At 36.0% G+C, this 17,907-nt stretch overlaps 1 protein-coding gene across 8 annotated transcripts in view; it reads right to left on the bottom strand.

Annotated features, from left to right (window-relative positions):
• Positions 1 to 2,827: 2,827 nt before the first annotated feature.
• CDC25C (cell division cycle 25C) overlaps positions 2,828 to 17,907 on the bottom strand; it is a 44,962-nt gene continuing 29,882 nt past the window's right edge. For all 8 annotated transcript variants that reach the window (XM_074291443.1, XM_074291449.1, XM_074291442.1 and 5 more), the window contains 6 exons: positions 14,818 to 14,919; positions 14,344 to 14,406; positions 13,657 to 13,755; positions 13,095 to 13,228; positions 12,367 to 12,478; positions 2,828 to 3,193 (listed from right to left, as the gene is read on the bottom strand). In XM_074291443.1, coding sequence (XP_074147544.1) covers positions 3,041 to 3,193; positions 12,367 to 12,478; positions 13,095 to 13,228; positions 13,657 to 13,755; positions 14,344 to 14,406; positions 14,818 to 14,919 — 663 coding nt within the window. In that variant the 3' untranslated portion in view covers positions 2,828 to 3,040. The remainder of the gene's footprint in view (positions 3,194 to 12,366; positions 12,479 to 13,094; positions 13,229 to 13,656; positions 13,756 to 14,343; positions 14,407 to 14,817; positions 14,920 to 17,907) is intronic.

Genomic DNA, 17,907 nt, shown 5'->3' on the forward strand with positions numbered 1-17,907 from the left:
ATCCCTACCTCATTTCTTTCCTTTCTGATTATTTCTCCATAGTTTCCAATGCAATATTGAGCCAAATGACTTTGTATATATTTTCTATTTACTTATCTGTATATATCTTGTGGTTCCCACACCTCTCCTACCTGGGAGATTGGGTTCATTCCCTGGGAGAAAGGGACATTCATTTTTATCCATGTGTGTCCAGCACACAGTTGACACCCAATGCGTATCATATTAGATTCAATCTCCAGTCCTCCTCCCTCTCCCCCACCCAAACCTCATCATTAATGCATATGATATCCTAGTTCTGCTCATTTAACTTTGCATCTGTGCATAGATGCCTTTCCAGGTTTTTCTAAAATTCATTTGCTCATTTCTTTTTTTTTTTTTTTTACTAGTATCTTATTTTTTCCAATTAAATGTAAAGACAATTCAAACATTTAAGATAATTTAAGATTTTGATTAAGAATTTGATTAAGAATTTAAGATATTGAGTTCTAAATTTTCTTTCTCCTTCAGTCCCTTTTCCCTCCGAAATATGCAATTTGATATAGGTTATATATTTGATATATATAATTGATGGGGTTCTAGTGGCAGTTAGAGAGTTGTGGAAATCTCCTTTTGGTCAGAGGCACAGGTTCTTTGTGAAAGAATTTACGAACCGTAAGAGTTTTAGGTGGCAAATATGGAAGTTTATTGTTGGATGAGAAGTCAGTTTTGCTAGAAAAACTGACTTCTTTAGTGGCAAAGTCCTATTAGGGAAATGGAATCTGGCACTGAGAAGAGTGTTGTAACTCTTGATTGATTAAAACAAGGTGTTAACTCAATGGAATTGATAAGACAATGGTTATCTAGTTTAGCAGGCTGAGTTCAGTATGAACTAGAGTTCAGTGTGATTGATTTAATCTTACAACTGCATATAAACTGGGACAAACTCAGCCAGAGAGGAACTGGAACAGACTCGGGGAAGACAGAACTGGAGGCTGGAGCACAAGCTCCGAGACGCAGGGAGACTTCAAGACAGAGACTGTTGTGGTGGTCCTCCTGCCTCCCCCACAGAAACCAAGACACATTCCAGAGGACCTCCAGAAAGCTGGCCCAGCCCCCAGGCAAGGAGACAAGACTGTGAGACAATAAAGATTTTTGGACTTTTATCTCTGGTGATTATTCTGCTGAAACAAAGGCTGATCCAGAGACCTCCAGAAAACTAACCAGAACACTACATCAATGGGCAGGATCCTGGCAGCTACTGCTTTGGACATTCTGCAAAAAAGTGAGTTTAGAAATATCCTTTAATAGGGAATCCTGAGGCTCTGGTTTCAGGTCAAAAAGAAAGCCAAAGTTCCCAGGCCAAGATCTCTAATTGAATGGAAATCACTTTTTTTTAAAGCTTCTGGAATTTGGAATTTCCTGAAAAGGGTCTGCATCAATGGGGTGATTTGCCTTAGAAAAGGCCAGTCTTAGAGAAACAGACTTCATGGGAGACTCAGATCAAAAGGGGACATAATTTCAGAGTGATAATTTTGCAGATTAAAGGGAACACAATTTCACACTGCCCTCCATCGTAATCACAAAAAACCTAATTTCATATTAGTCATGTTGTAAAAGAAGCAGCAGTTTGCAAAATGGGAAAAAAAAATGAAAATAATACACTTTAATCTGCATTCAGACTATCAGTTCTTTTTCTGAATGTGGATAGTATTTTCCATCAAGAGTCTTTTGGAATTGTCTCAGATTGTTTGACTGACTTAACTCTTCTCAGCAGTACAAGTTAATCATTGTACAATGCTGCTTTTACTGTGTACAATGTTCTCCTGGTTCTGTTCGTTTCATTTTGCATCAGCTCATCTAAGTTCAGATTTTTCTGAAACCTACCTACTCATCATTTCTTATAGCACAAGTAAAATCCAATTACAATCACACACCACAACTTGTTCAACCATTCCCCAATTGATATCTTCTCAATTTCTAATTCTTTTTCACCACAAAAAGAGCTGTTATATTTTACACAATGAGGTCCTTCTCTTCCCCATCCACTTTTTTAATCTCTTTAGTATACAGATCTAGTAGTGGTATTTCTGGATCAAAGGATTTGCACAATTTGATAGCCCTTTGAGCATAGTTCCAAATTGTTCCCCAGAATGTTACTCAAACCAATTCTTTTTAAATGGAATTTCTCTTTGTATCTCTTGCTGTTGGATTTTGTTAGTAATATATAAGAATGAGATGATTTATGTGGATTTATTTTGTATCCTGCAACTTTGCCAACGTTGTGGATTATTTCTAATAGCTCTTTAGTTGATTCTCTGGGAACTCAATCTAATTCTTGAAGCTCATTCTGCTGGGCCATGACAAGAATTGAGAGTTGTTTGGAAAGCTGGAATGACTATCCATCTCTGGCTAAAGTCTAAGAAGATTTTGTGTCCAGTTAGGGGTATATCTGATTGTGAGTTGTCAATACTGAAGTCACAATGTTTTCTGAATTTACATGTCAGGTAGAGAAGGGCCTGAGGTAATAAATATTACTGAATGAATCACAGAGAGCGAGACAAAAATCTGGGTAGCAGATAATGAATGAATATGGTCATACCGTGGCGTTTTAAAGTTCTTGCTGGGATGTCACAAGTAACAAGATAGTTCTCAATTCATGTGGAACATAAAGAGGGGAAATATTTGCTAACTCTTTTTTTTTTTTTTTTTTGTTAAATGGGGAGAGGGGAAAATTCAGAAAGAATAAAAAAATTACTGCCTCAAGCCTGACAAGAAATTCAAATAGAGAAGACAAGCTGATTGAAGGAGGTAAAGACATATAGTAGAGAAGGAAAAGAAGAATTCTCTCTGATTACTATAAACTTTATAGCTAAACAAGGATGGACAGCCTTCAGGACATAGCCCATACAGAAGGTTCCTATTCTCCCCAGAACATAGGTTGACTTGACTTGTACAACTGAGTATTTTTCTGTAAACCATTGGGTTGATTTTCCACAAAAGTCACTTCCTCTCTGGGGGTTCACATTGTGAGCCAGTAACTGCCATGATGAGAGTTCTTTCCTCAACTTGAATTCCCATTCTTCATGAGACAAGCAATCTGTTCCTGGAGTTGCCGCTCTTCAGTCCATGCTTTGCTCTGGCTGCGACACTTCAAAAGCTCAGTTTTATGGTCCTGGTGATGCATTGGGCAATAGCTCTGTGGTTCACACAGTTCCTGGGGAAAAGCAAGAAAAAGCATTAAGTGATTTTCCAGACCTCAGGGCAGAAAATCAGCTCTATGCTTCCAATTTTGGCCACTAAGACCTTTTTTTCACAGCCAAACTCTAAGAAAGAGTAGGCTAGCTCATTTCCTCCATTTCCTTGTTCAGTCATTCAGCTGAGTCTTATTAAGGATCTCTAAACTGAAAAATCTAATGGCTTTTTCCTCAATCCACATCTCCCACTCTCCTCCTCCTTACCCATCTGAAAGCTCCTTCTCAGTAAGATTGGCTGCATTCAACTCCCTAACAATATGGGTAAACCCCAATATTGGGCTGTCCTGGGCCCTCTTTTCCTACACTCTGGTCCCTCTCAAAGATCTCATCTACTACTACTGAGTTCAATTACCACCTTTAGCCAGATAATTCTCAAATCTATACATTTAGAAAGTAAATGTTACATTGGGGGAGGGAAGAACCAAATAAAATAAAATATAGGGAAAAAAAATCAAATTGCTAATATCAGAAATGAAAAGGGTGAATTTGCCGCCAATGAAGAGGAAAATAAAGCAATAATTAGGACCTATTTTGCTACATGAAATGGATGAATATTTACAAAAATATAAATTGTCCAGATTAACAGATGAGGAAATAGAATAATTCAATAATCCCATTTTAGAAAAAGAAATTAAATAACTCATCAATGAATTCCTTAGGGGCAGCTAGGTGGCACAGTGGATAGAGCACCAGCCTTGAATTCAGGAGGACCCCAGTTCAAATCTAATCTCAGACACTTAAGACTTCCTAGTTGTGTGACCCTGGGCAAGTCACTTAACTCCAGCCTCAGGGGGAAAAAAAAAATTTGAATTCCTTTAAAAAAAAAAAAAATCTCAGGACCAGATGGATTCACAAGTAAATTCTACCAAACTTTTTAAAGATAACTAAATCCAACACTATATGAACTATATGGAGAAATGGGCAAAGAAAGAGTCTTATCAAATTTCTTTTATAACACAAACATGGAGCTGATATCTAAGCCAGAAAAAGCCAAAACAGAGAAAGAAAAGTAAAAGTTCAGTTTTCCTAGTGAATATTAATGCAAAAATTTTAAATAAAATACTAGCAATATATAATAATAAAATATATTAATAATAAAATATAATAGCAATATATCACCAGGATCATATGCCAAGATCAGTTGGGATTTATGCTAGGAAAGCAGTAGGGCTGGTTCAATATTAGAAAAACTATCAGCATAATTGATGTATCAGAAATCATTTAATTATTTCAACAGATACAAAAAAAGCTTCTAACAAAATGCAGCATCCATTCCTATTAAAAACACTAGAGAGAATAGGAATAAATGAAGCATTCCTTAAAATGATAAGTAGTGTTAATCTAAAACCACCAGCAAGCATTCTCAATAAGATCAGGGATGAAGCAAGGATGCCATTATTGGTTTTTTCCTCAATCCATATCTTCCCACTGTCCTTTTTACCCATCAGATTCTCCCCATATTGAGATGGGGTGTGGGGTGATACCCCAAAATTTATTCAAGTTATGGGCCAGTGTCATGGTTTGTCTCAAAAATAATTTGTAGGCATAGACCTTCAAATCAAGAGGTAAAGATTTTGCTACACTGATAAAAACAAGCTAAATTCCAAGAGAAGTTAGCAAGGAAATGTATTTTAGAAATTAACAAGGAGAAAACCAAATTCCCTAGTGCAACTTACAATCAATCAGGAGAAAGACATCAAGAAGTGGGAGTAACACCATGGCAGACTAACCCTAAAAAGGAATTCATCTATAATAAGGAGCAAGATGCCATGAAGCAGGACTCCACCATTGACTAGAGGGCTAAATTCCTAAGTAAGGTTTGCAAGAATTTACTGTATGAGCAGATCTTTTATAGGGTAAATATAACCTGGATATTTGACAAAACTTGGCTTTCTGTGGATTGAATACAGTAAAGGTGAGGTTTCCAGAAACCTTTACCTGTGGTGAGACTGTAATCAAAAGTCCACTTGAACAAAAGACCCATTTAAGGCTCAGATGATCCTATCTGTGCTCTTATCTGCTTATTTTAGAGAATATTATAATCCCATCACTGCTTCAGGTTCTCTCTGCTAAGGCCTACCAGTATACCCAAGACCTCATCAACCAGATATAAAATAAAACCACATAAATCATCAGCACATCTATACATTATCAACAAAGTCCAGTAGCAAGAGATAGAAAGAGAAAGTCCACTTAAAATAACTGTAGACAATATAACATACTTGAGTCTTACCTGCTGAGACAAACCCAAGAACTAACTATCTATCTATCTATATATTATAAAACATTTTTCACGTAAAGTCTGATCTAAACAAATGGGAAAATGTCAATTATTCATGGCTAAGCCAATATAACAAAAATGACAATTCCACCTAAATTAATTTACTTATTCAGTGTCATACTAATCAAACTACCAAAAAACTATTTTATAAAGCTAGAAGAAATAATAATTTTTAAAAATTCATCTGAAAGAACAGTCAAGAATATCAAGGGAATGGTGAAAAAAATGCAAAGGAAGGTGGCTAGCCATGCCAGATCTCAAAATATATTATAAAGTTGCAATCCATAAAACTATCTAGTACTGGTGAACAAATAGAAGGTTAGATCAGTGGAATAGATTAGGTACAAATGACATAGTAGTAAATAACCATAGTAATCTACTGTGGGATAATTCATTATTTGTCAAAAAAAACTATTGGGAAAACTGAAAAAGAATGGTGAGAATTATAAACTAATATCTTTCTTTATATACCAAGCTAAGATCAAAATGGCTACGTGATTTAAGCAAAATGGTGATACCACAGGCAAATTTGGAGAGCAAGGAATAGTTTATCTGTCAGAACTATAGCAAAGAGAAGAATTTTTGATCAACAGACAGTATTATATGATATAAAATGGATAATATTGATTGTTAAGAACCATGCCTAGGTGAAGGGGCAGGTTAATTCTCCTAGAGCCTACACACCTGTGGATCATAACATCTGAAGGAGTTGCAGGGCAGCCTTTACTGACATAGGTGTTGCTTGTGGACTGGAATGAAATAAATTGGAGGTAGAGGGAGAGAGGTTAGACAACCTCTCTCAGCTTCTCAGTGGAGGAGTCAGAGAATGCAACTGCCTCTCAGTTTCTTTGTATCATCATCATCCTCCTCTCACATGAAGAGATCTATTCTACAGATTGGAGTTAGACCTCCAGCAGCTACTGGCAGGAGATTCCCATATTATAACAATTGATTATATTAAATCAAAAGATTTTTGCATAAATAAAACCAATGCAACCAAGATTAGAAGGAAAGAAGAAATTTGGAAGCAAATTTTATAGCAAATATCTCTGATAAAGGTTTTGTTTCTCAACCAGATAGAAAACTTATAAGAAGTCAGTCTCTGTAATGTTCCGTTGTCTCCAGAAACTGTATTAGTAAGAACCTAACAAGTCTCCAATTGATAGTCAAAGGATATGAACAGGCAGTTTTCAGATGAATAAATCAAATTTATAGTCATATTAAAAATGCTCTAAATCACTATTAATTACAGAAATAGAAATTAAAAGAACTCTGAGGTACCATTTATTTCACAACTATCAGACTGGCTGATGATAGAAAAGGAAAGTAAAAAATGTTGAGTTTGTGGGAAAACTGGGACATTAATGTACTGCTGATGAAGTTATGAATTGATCCAATCATTTTGAAGAGAAATTTGAAACTATGTCCAAAAGGCATCAAACTATGCATATACTTTGATCCAGCAATACCACTAGTAGGTCTGCATTTCAAAAAAATTAAAAAATTAAAAAAAAAAAAAAAAAAAAAAAAAAAAGGAAAAAGGATCTACAATACCAAAATTTTTATAGCAGCTCATTTTGTAGTAAAAAAAATTGGAAATTGAGGGGATGCCCATCAATAGGGGAATGACTAAATAAGTTGTGATATATAAATGTAATGGAATACTATTGTGCTATAAGAAATGATGAGCAGGTCAATTTCAGAAAAAGTTGGATTTACATGAACTGATATTTAACTATATAAATAGAACACTGTACATACTAATAGCAATATTATGCAATGATCTGATTATGAATAATTTAGTTCTTCTAAATACATGTGGTTTCCCACCCAGAAACTACTATTACCAGCCATTCCTAATTCCCAGGCCCTCAGATAAATCTCTGGTCACTGTCTAGTACAATGCTTCTTACCAATCTTACCTCAATCAGAGGTCTTCAGAGATCTCTGGCCACCATTTCATCAAGCAGTGGTTCTACATTCAACAGAACATCCCAGAACAGCCATATGCAAGCTTAAGATCTTAGTCAACTCCTAGTAAAACTCCTCCCATTTCCTGATCCCCATAGCTTATATCAGGTCTATGAGGTCACATGCATAGCCAATTAAAGAAGGAGATGCCTCCCATAAATGATGGGGATCTCAATGCAACCAGAGTTCTCCACCCATGAGATGGTCTGTGCTGATCACAGAAAACCACATGGGGATCTCAGGCTTCAAGGCCTTTGTACTTCCTGTTTGCACCATGCTCAGCTCCTCCCCTGAACCTTACAAATACAATGATCTAAAACAATTCCAAAGGACTAATGATGGAAAATTCTACCCACATCCAGAGAAAGAATGTTGGAATGCAGATTGAAGCATTTTTTTATATGTATTTTTTTTTCTTTTTGGTCTGTTTCTTCTTTCACAACATGACTAACATGGAAATATTTTGCATGATTGTACATATATAACTTATACAAAATTGCTTACCATTTTAGGGAGGGAAGAAAGATGGGAGAGAGAAAAATTTGGAATTCAAAATTTTTAAAAACTGAATGTTAAAATAGATCCAGGAGAGATTATTTTAAAATTATTGGTCTACCTGAAAGCCACAATCAAAAAGAGCCTAGACATCATTTTCCAAGAAATTATCAGGGAAAACTTCCCTGAAAATTCTAGAACCAGAGGGTAAAATAGAAATTGAAAAAATCCACCGATTATCTTCTGAAAGATTCCAAAAAGAAAGCTCCCAGGAATATTATAGCTGAATTCCAGAACTCCCAGGTCACAGAGAAAATATTGCAACATCCAGAAACAATTAATTCAAATATAGTAGAGTTACCGTCAGGATAAAACAAGATTAACAGCTTCTACATTAAAGGATCAGAGGGCTTGATATTCCGGAGAGCAGTGGTGCTGGTTTTACAATCAAGAATCACTTACCCAGCGAAACTGAGTATTTTCTTCAGAATAAAAGGTGGACATTCAATAAAATAGAGGAATTTCAAGCATTCATGATAAAAAGACCAGAGTTGAATTTTTAAAAATTGATTTTCAAATACAGAACTCAGAAGAATCAGGAAAAGGAAATCACAAGGAACTTAATAAGGTTCATCTGTTTACTTCCTACATGGACTGTAACTTGTAACTCATAAGGACTTTGTCATTATTATGACAATTTGAAGGAATAGATATAGACAGAGGGCACAGGTGAAGGTTGAATATGAAGGGATAATTTTTTTTTTAATTTGGGAATGAGAGAGTACTGGGAGAAAAAGGAAAAGGAGAAGTGGAATTGTAAATTATTTGCCATAAAAGAGGCAAAAAAAAGCTTTTTACAGTGGAGAGGAAGAAGGGGAAAGAAAGGAGTGAGTGAACCTTCCTCTCATCAGAATTGGCTCAAAGAGGAAATAACATATACAATATGGGTGCAGAGATCTATCTTACCCTGCAGGAAAGTAGGAAAGGAAGGGGATATGAGAAGGGAGGAAGGTGACAGAAAGAAGGCATATTGGGGGAGGGGGTGGTCAGAAGCTGAGGAGGTTTGGGATGAAAGAAGAGAGAGAATATAATAAATGGGGGAGAGGGAATACAGTTAGCAATAATAATTGTGAAAAGAATTTGGAAGGAAGTTTCTCTGATAAAGGCCTTTTTTTTCAAATGTATAGGGAACTGAGTCAAATTTATAAAAAAAAAAATTAGAGTCATTCCCCAATTGACAAATAATCAAAAGATATGAACTATGCCCAAAGAGCTATAAAATCATATACATTCTTTGACCTAACAATACCACAACTAGGCATGATTCCCAAAAGAAATTTAAAAAAAAAAAGGAAAAAGACCTTTAATTTATAGAAGCTCTTTTCTGGTGGCAAAGAATTGTAAATTGAGGAGATGCCCATCAGTTGAGGAATGGCTGAATAAATTGTGATAAGTGATTATGATGGAATAATATTGTGCTATAAGAAATGAAAAGCATCAAAGGATATGAGGCAATTCTCAGATGAAGAAATTGAAACTATTTCTAGCCACATGAAAAGATGCTCCAAGTCATTATTAATCAGAGAAATGCAAATTAAGACAATTCTAAGATACCTGCCAGATTGGCTAGAATGACAGGGAAAGATAATGCAGAATGTTGGAGGGGATGTGGGAAAACAAGGACACTGATATATGGTTGGTGGAATTGTGAATGCATCCAGCCATTCTGGAGAGCAATTTGGAACTATGCTCAAAAAGTTACCAAAATGTGCATACCCTTTGATCCAGCAGTGCTAGTACTGGGCTTATATCCCAAAGATATTTTAAAGAAGGGAAAAGTACCTGTATGTGCAAGAATGTTCGTGGCAGCCCTCTTTGTAGTGGCCAGAAAGTGGAAACTGAGTGGATGCCCATCAATTGGAGAATGACTGAATAAATTATGGTATATGAATATTATGGAATATTATTGTTCTGTAAGAAATGACCAACAATACTATATGATGATCAATTCTGATGGACATGGACATCTTCAACAATGAGATGAACCAAATTAGTTCCAATAGAGCAGTAATGAATTGAACCAGCTATACCCAGCAAAAGAACTCTGGGAGATGACTATGAACCACTACATAGAATTCCCAATCCCTCTATTTTTGTCCGCCTGCATTTTTTATTTCCTTCACAGGCTAATTGTACGCTATTTCAAAGTCTCAATTTAATTTATACTTTAACATATTTAACATGTATTGGTCAACCTGCCATCTGAAGGAGGGGGGAAGGAGAGGGGAAAAACTGGAACAAAAGGTTTGGCAATTGTCAATGCTATAAAATTACCCATGCATATATCTGGTAAGTAAAAAGCCATAATTAAAAAAAAAAAAAAAAAAGAGAGAGAGAGAGAGAGAGAGAGATGACAAGCAGAAAAATCTATAAAGTCCTTCATGAGCTCATGAAATATACAAAGTAATAGCAATGTTGTAAGATGATCAGCTGTGAATGACTTTGCTATTTTCAACAATATAATGATCCAAGATCACTCTGAAAGATATATGATGAAAATGCTATCATACTCATATTCATACTGCTTGTGCCTGAATACAGACTGAAGTATGCTTTTTTTTTTTCCTCAAGGTTTAGTGATGTTTTGTTTTTGTGAGGGTGGTGGTAGTGAAGATTTATATTTTCTTTTACAACATGACTTTTATAGAAATATTCTGTATAACTTCACATGTGCCTTTTCAATGAGAGTAGTAGGGAGGAAGGAAAGGAGAGAATCTAGAACTTGAAGTTTAAAAAACTTTTTACAAGTAACTGGAAAAATTATACATCTATAGGTACATATGTATATGTGTGTATATATATATATTTATATTTATATATACACACAAATAAATGTTAAAAATTATCTTTACATATAATTGAAAAAATAAAAAATATTTTTAAAAATGTATACATCTGCATACCCTTTGACCCAGCATTGCTGTTATTGGGATTATATCCCAAAGAAATACTAAAGAGTGGAAAGGGACCTGTATGTGCCAAAATGTTTGTGGCAGCTCTTTTTGTTGTAGCTAGAAACTGGAAGTTGAATGGATGTCCATCAATTGGAGAATGGTTGGGTAAATTGTGGTATATGAAGGTTATGGAATATTATTGCTCTGTAAGAAATGACCAGCAGAAGGAATACAGAGAGGCTTGGAGAGACTTAAATCAACTGTTGCTGAGTGAAATGAGCAGAACCAGAAGATCACTATACACTTCAACAACAATACTGTATGAGGATGTATTCTGATGGAAGTGGAAATCTTCAACATAAAGAAGATCCAACTCACTTCCAGTTGATCAATGATGGACAGAAATAACTATACCCAGAGAAGGAACACTGGGAAGTGAATGTAAATTGTTAGCACTAATGTCTATGTACCCAGGTTACTTATACCTTCGGAAGCTAATAATTAATGTGGTATTTACACACATATATTGTATCTAGGTTATATTGTAAAACATGTAAAATATATGGGATTACCTGCCATTGGGGGGAGGGAGTGGAGGGAGGGAGGGGATAATTTGGAAAAATGAATAAAAAAAAAAATAAAAAAAAAATGTATACATCTATCCCTACTCTCTCTCCTGAACACTTATATTGTCAAAATGCCAACTAAGCATCTCTACCTGGAGATTCCATTAAAATATCAAAATCTGTGTGTCCAAAATAAAATTCATAAGCTTTACCCCTAAACCACTCTTTATTTCTTTTTGGGGCACTATCATTTTCCTAGTTTACAACCTATATGCCAGGCACTATGCTAAATGCTAGTATTCAAAACTTTCTAAAATCTGGGCTCCAGACTCCTTTTCCACGCTTTTCCCCCCACATTGTTTCTCTTTAAATGTACTCTTCATTCCAGCCAAATAGCACCATCAGTTGTTCTGAACTTGGTATTCCAATCTACTGCCTCCATGAATCTATCTAAAACATTTGCTTTGCTTACAACATAATCTCTCTTCCTCTTTGCCTCTTTGTCTCCGTGCTCAGCACATATACAATTTTTTCCATTAAATCTTCTTTAACATCTCCCCTCCCCACCCTCCCCTTTTGCTAGTGTTCTCTTCCTCTCCAAATTACCCTGTATTATACTTACCTATGCAAATACCATACCCTTTGAGCTATTGAGAAAAGGTACTGTCTTTGTATTTCCAGTGCCTACCACAGAGCAGGTATTTGACAAATGTTTGTTGAACTGAATTGCTAACTAAACTTAAGAGCAGATATACTTTCTTTAAGGACTGAACATGGGGGCCAAATGCTGGCACTCACTGAGGGATAGGAATTGGTTCCTTCTATATTTAGACCTTGCTCTGTTTCCATGTACTCTGTACTCTTACCACATATTCCAGGAAGAAGTCTCGGTAGCCTCCCTTGAGAATGTACAGCTCAGGGTAGTATAGCGCAGGGTACTTGTTCAGAGCTCTGTCTTCTTCTCTTAAATAGCGGCACCTTCAAAGGGAACACCAGAGCTAGAATTAGGGATGCCATATCAAAGGGAGTAAGGGGGACTGATGGGCCTAGCCCCGAGTCAAGGTAAAGAGGGATTCAAATATTTCAAACAAAAGTATTATCAGAACCCCTTCTTTTCCTGTACTTCTCTACACACTATTTGTGTCAGGGCTATATCCCCAATTTTTTTTGTTCCCTGTTGAAACCCTCTATACTATTCAAGCAATAAAATCAACTTCTCCATTCCTTTTCTTCATGCTACTTGAATGTTTGCCTCAGTTTCCTCATCTGTAAAATGAGCTGGAGAAGGAAATGGCAAACTATTCCAGTATCTCTGCCAAGAACACTTCAAATGATGTCATAAAGAATTGAACATGACTGGAATGATTGAATCATGAATGTCCTAAATAAGAATAACTTAAGCTATAATCACAATCCCTTTTCACTCCTCAGGGACTGAGGGGATATTGGGGAGGAATATTTACATGGGGCAAATATTATGTAGGGGAGGAATGCTTATTCTTGTCAGACAATTGACTTCCAAGTAACTATGGCGGTATTTATGAGAACCAGACCCCAAACCAATGCTCTGTCTCACCCAGGACCCCATTCTCACATTCGGGGGCCTCTTTCCGAAGAGAATTCACAATGAAACACGATGATTATTCTTTTCTGGGTACTAGAAGGGACAAAAGGCTTCTTCAGGAAGAAATTATGTAGTTCTTCCTGATTGTACAGGTTCAGAGCTCCCTGTAGAAGAGAAGAATCTAAACAGCACATTCCACAAAACTCTTCAGATAGCACAGACACTTAGAAACCCCTAAGCCACCATTCTTGTGATAATTGGGCCTACCTCATATTACTGGGGCCAATGAATTAGCAAGTCTAATAACAGGGAAGGACTCAGGGACAGGAATCACATTAATCTCCCACAGAGAATAAGACTGGTCTCTATATATTAAAATAGTTATTTAAGACTATTGGCTACTCTGGCACTAAGATAGCATGAGGGCTCAGTTTTGACTACCCAGGACCTCATGATATCTAAATATACAATCTCTGCCCCTCTCATTCTCACTGTTTCCTGCTGTGGAGCTTTCCTGTAGTAGACAAGATAGTCCTTCTTCCACATATATCCACCTAGTGCCCATCTGTGGATGTCTACCCAGTACTCTTACCTGGATATGACCTCCTTGATACTCATATGGGTAGCGGCAATCAATAATATAAAACTTCTCAATCAGGTCTTGCAGCTGCCCCCATAGCAGAGCAGCCACCTGCAAAGGAGCAATAATGACTAAATGTGTTGGTCATTGTAGTTACTTTGAAGAAGTGAGGCAACCTTTTTGGTGTGTGGTCCTATCCTGGCCCCCACAAGTCTTGCCTTCTGACAATATATTGCAGAAGAGGTTCCAGTGGCCTAGCCTCCCTTGAGAACATGCTGTTCAGAAGAAGACAATGATGGGTACTTTTGTAGTACAATAAGCAACCATATAGAAAATGCAAGACCCCAAAACTGTTTGTTCTGAGGCAAGAAGCCAAAGAAGAAAAGAACTGGCCAACTAGAGGTAACCATTGAAATTAGTCTCCTTTGGATACCTCAAAAAGTAAAACAGTCGGGGGAAAACAGGCAAATGACTGAGGATGTCAGTGACTCAGAAACAGGATTGTTTTTGAAAGGAAAAGAGAAAAATGGAAGGGAGTTTCCTTAGCCTCCAAAAGAAAGTGTTGGGATTAGAGAATATTAATTAGAAACGCTCCAATCCAGTTTATTTGGCTAAAAGGACTACTTTAAAAAGGGCAAAGACAGATGGGAAGTGATGAATGTCCATATGAACACCTTCCATCTTCAAAAACAAATTTACCATCTCTGGGTTAATGTACTTCAGATCTTGATGCTTTCCTGTCACTGTTGGTAGCATGTACACCTAGGAAAATGAAAAATGGAAGGGAAATCAAATTTACCATGATTCTCAAACATGTGAAAATATGACCTACTGGAATCAAAAATTCACTAACCCTTAGACTTTTCCTTTTTAAATTTCCCTAGTGTCTCAATGGTTTCTAAAAACAATAGCCACTGACCGTCCCTCTTTTCCCCAATTCCATGGGCAAGATGTCTCAATAAGAAAAGCCTAGTGAGACTGGTGTCACACTGACACTTTTAGGCTGCCCACTATCACAGGTCCCACATCCTATCACTAGGGGGCATGTGAAAGACTAGGCATGAAGCACAGCACCTCATGCATAAACGTGAATGCTCTTCTCTTAGGGCAAAGAAGAAAATGTCCCATCCCAAAGTGGCTGAATGGAGCCCAGAATGGAGAGAGAACACTCACCTTGCTGAAATCACCTATCAGCTGCCTCTGATCAGAATTTTCCCCCAAGATCTGAATGGCATTAGCATCAAAGAATGAAACTGTCTTCTTTACATCTGATTCCTAAAGATGAGAAACCATAGTAAAAAAAACCTCCCATTTCTAACTTCAGCAGATTTAGAACTTAGGTACATGGCTTTTCAGCAATCACTCTCTACCAAAGCATTTTAGATTATAAGACGGGATCCTCTGCACTCCTTGTGCACAGTCTAGGATGTTTTTCTCCAGTAGTACCTTACCAAAGATCTCTAGTTAACTAGTAGACTTAGAAGGTAAGATTAGGGTGACTATAGTATTTCTAAGAATGTAATGGAAAAAAATTATACTTAACACTGACATTTATTACACTAGGATGTGATAACAGAAATTATGGGACAAAGATAGGGAAAAGCGATGGATGAAGAGCAGGAATAGATGAAGAAAATGGTCCAAGGCAATCCTTATCCTGTAAAAACTAAGAAAATAATTAAATAGAAGTTCTAAATTAAATTCTTACTTCTTCAAGTTCTCTGACACCAGAGCAACATTTTTTGGTTCACGGTGTCTTTGCTTTCTTCCAGTTGTTTTAAATTTGCCTTGTCCAACTACTCTAGGGAATGGTACAAATAGCTTTTATTCATTGATACCTACTTAGGAATGTTAACTCCCTTGGGCAAGCTTCATTCCTCCTCTATTGTCCTAATATGTTTCCCTTTAATCTGCTTTTGGATGCCATGAGCTTCCATCTTCACTTCAATCAATAGCCAACTCTTTCAGCACACTGCCTCACACAAACAAGCCTATCCTTATAGGAAAAAGAAAGCTCCAGACCAATTCCTTCATGGAATGCTGGGATGCTGACAATGAGAGGATCAACAAATCCAAGCGAGCTCAGGAAGCTAATAAAAAAGGAAAAAGTGAGGTCACCAAAGAATAGCAGTAAGCAATGGATAGTGATTGCTATTTTCTGCTTAATGATTTCTTTCAAAACACTTTCTTGTAGTAATTTCTTTTTGAGAAAGTGAAAAAGAGGAGAATTTTCCATTCCCTTCCCTCTTCTAACTATATCTCCAAACTAATTGAAATGGAAGAAGGTGAGAAAAGGGAGGGAAAGAGCAAAAGTGAAAAAGAAGTATATAAAGAATTTTGTAGACAAAGGAAAACATTAGATTACTTAGATATAAAGTTTAAATCATCAAGGGGATATATACAATGACTACAATGTACATGGGAAGAACAACAAAAGAAAAACCCAATATTGTGTAATTACAATGATCAAGCTTGTCCTCGAAAAAGAGAAGAGAAAATATATGAGTATCTTTTTTGTGGGGAGGAGGTGTGGCAATGATGGGAACTAAGGATGAGGACTTATGTGGAACATTACTATATAATGTCAAAATCTATTGATGAGTTGAGTAATGCTGACCTGCTCTCCACTCCCCCTTCTTTTTATTTTAGCAGGTAATATATTTAGAAATTAGGGTGGCATAAAAGTAAAAAAAATAGAAAAAAAGCTTTAAAAACTTAAAAATCACCAAAGAATGACTTTTATGAATGTGGGAGCATTAATGAATTAAATATTAGGCTATTGCAGAAAGTGATTCTAAGAAGGATATAGAAATCTTTATCAGGGAAATAGAATATGAAGAAAGAGTCAAACTTCAGCATGTGAGCAAGGAGTGCTTTCTATAAAAATTTATATCACTGCATTGGTCTGAGAGCTAAAAATAATATATATAGACACTGATTTGATGAGAATGACTTAGGTACCATTCAATAAGCACTTATTAAAAGTACCTTACTATGGCTAAGGTGCTGGGCTAGAAGTTAAGGATAAAAAGATAAAATGGGGGAAAAACCAGTTCCTACCCTTAAGAAACTTCCGTTTTACTGGAGGAATCCAACATTTAAACAAATAGATAAATATAAAATAGTCTGAAGAAGAAACTGACTTTTTTGACTCTTGGAGATGTCTTCCAGCAGTTTTAAAAGGGTTTCCATTCCTAAATTCTATATTTTTCTAGCATCTCTCTAAAGAGTTCTAGCTCTGGATTAGAGAGGTGTTTGGACTACTACTCCTTTCTCATACACTTGCCTAATTGTGATGTCCCGATTTAGAAGAGGACTAAAAAACAGGACAGTCATATTGGAAGACAGGTAGATAGCCCCTGGTTTCTAGGGAGTTCAATTATTGTAAACAAAGGAATCATTTTACCAAGAATTTAGAATTATTTCAGTTACTAGTAAGAGAATTCAGTCAGCATATCTGTATCTAACACACATTTTAGAGTTTTACCAGAAGCTTCTCAAGGTCTTCTGTGTATTTGATTCAGCTGATAGGTGCATACTGTAAATGTTTCAAAATATTAACTGTGTCAGAGAAGTTAATAATTATCATGCTTAGTTTTCATAATCTAAGGACAAGAAGCCAAAAATAAATTGGACATCAGCAAACTGGCCGCTTCTATAAACACAGGGAATTATTACAGTTGTATCATGATCTTTCTAATTTGCTTAAAAGGAGAAAAGTTATCTACTAGGACCTGGCAATTTATTGCACCCAAAATGAATATAAAGTAACTTTAAAATGCCATTAATTGTTTATATATGTTGTATGTCAAACTTTTATCAGAGAAATTCAATATAATTTTTTTAAAACTATTTGACCACTTTCCTTTTTATTGTAAGTACAAGGTTTTTTCTGCAGAGAAGCTTTTAAGTTTCACATGATAATCAAAGGTATCTATTTTACTTTTGTAATTGCCTCTATCTTTTATTTGGTTAAAAATACATTTCCTTCTTTTCATATGTAATTAGGGGAAAATAAAATGTTAAAAGATTTTAAAAATGGAATCCAGGGGTAGCTAGATGGCACAGTGGATAGAACAACAGCCCTGAAGTTAGGAGGACCTGAGTTCAAATGTGACCTCAGATACTTAACACTTCCTAGCTATGTGACCCTGGGCAAATCACTTCACTCCAAATGTCTCAGCAAACAAAATAAATAAATAATTAAATAAATAAAATAAAATGGAATCCATTTCCTATGCATACCTGTGGGAATTATATGAT

This window comes from Sminthopsis crassicaudata, chromosome 2, assembly GCF_048593235.1.
Source record: "Sminthopsis crassicaudata isolate SCR6 chromosome 2, ASM4859323v1, whole genome shotgun sequence".
Classification (NCBI taxonomy): Eukaryota; Metazoa; Chordata; class Mammalia; order Dasyuromorphia; family Dasyuridae; genus Sminthopsis; species Sminthopsis crassicaudata.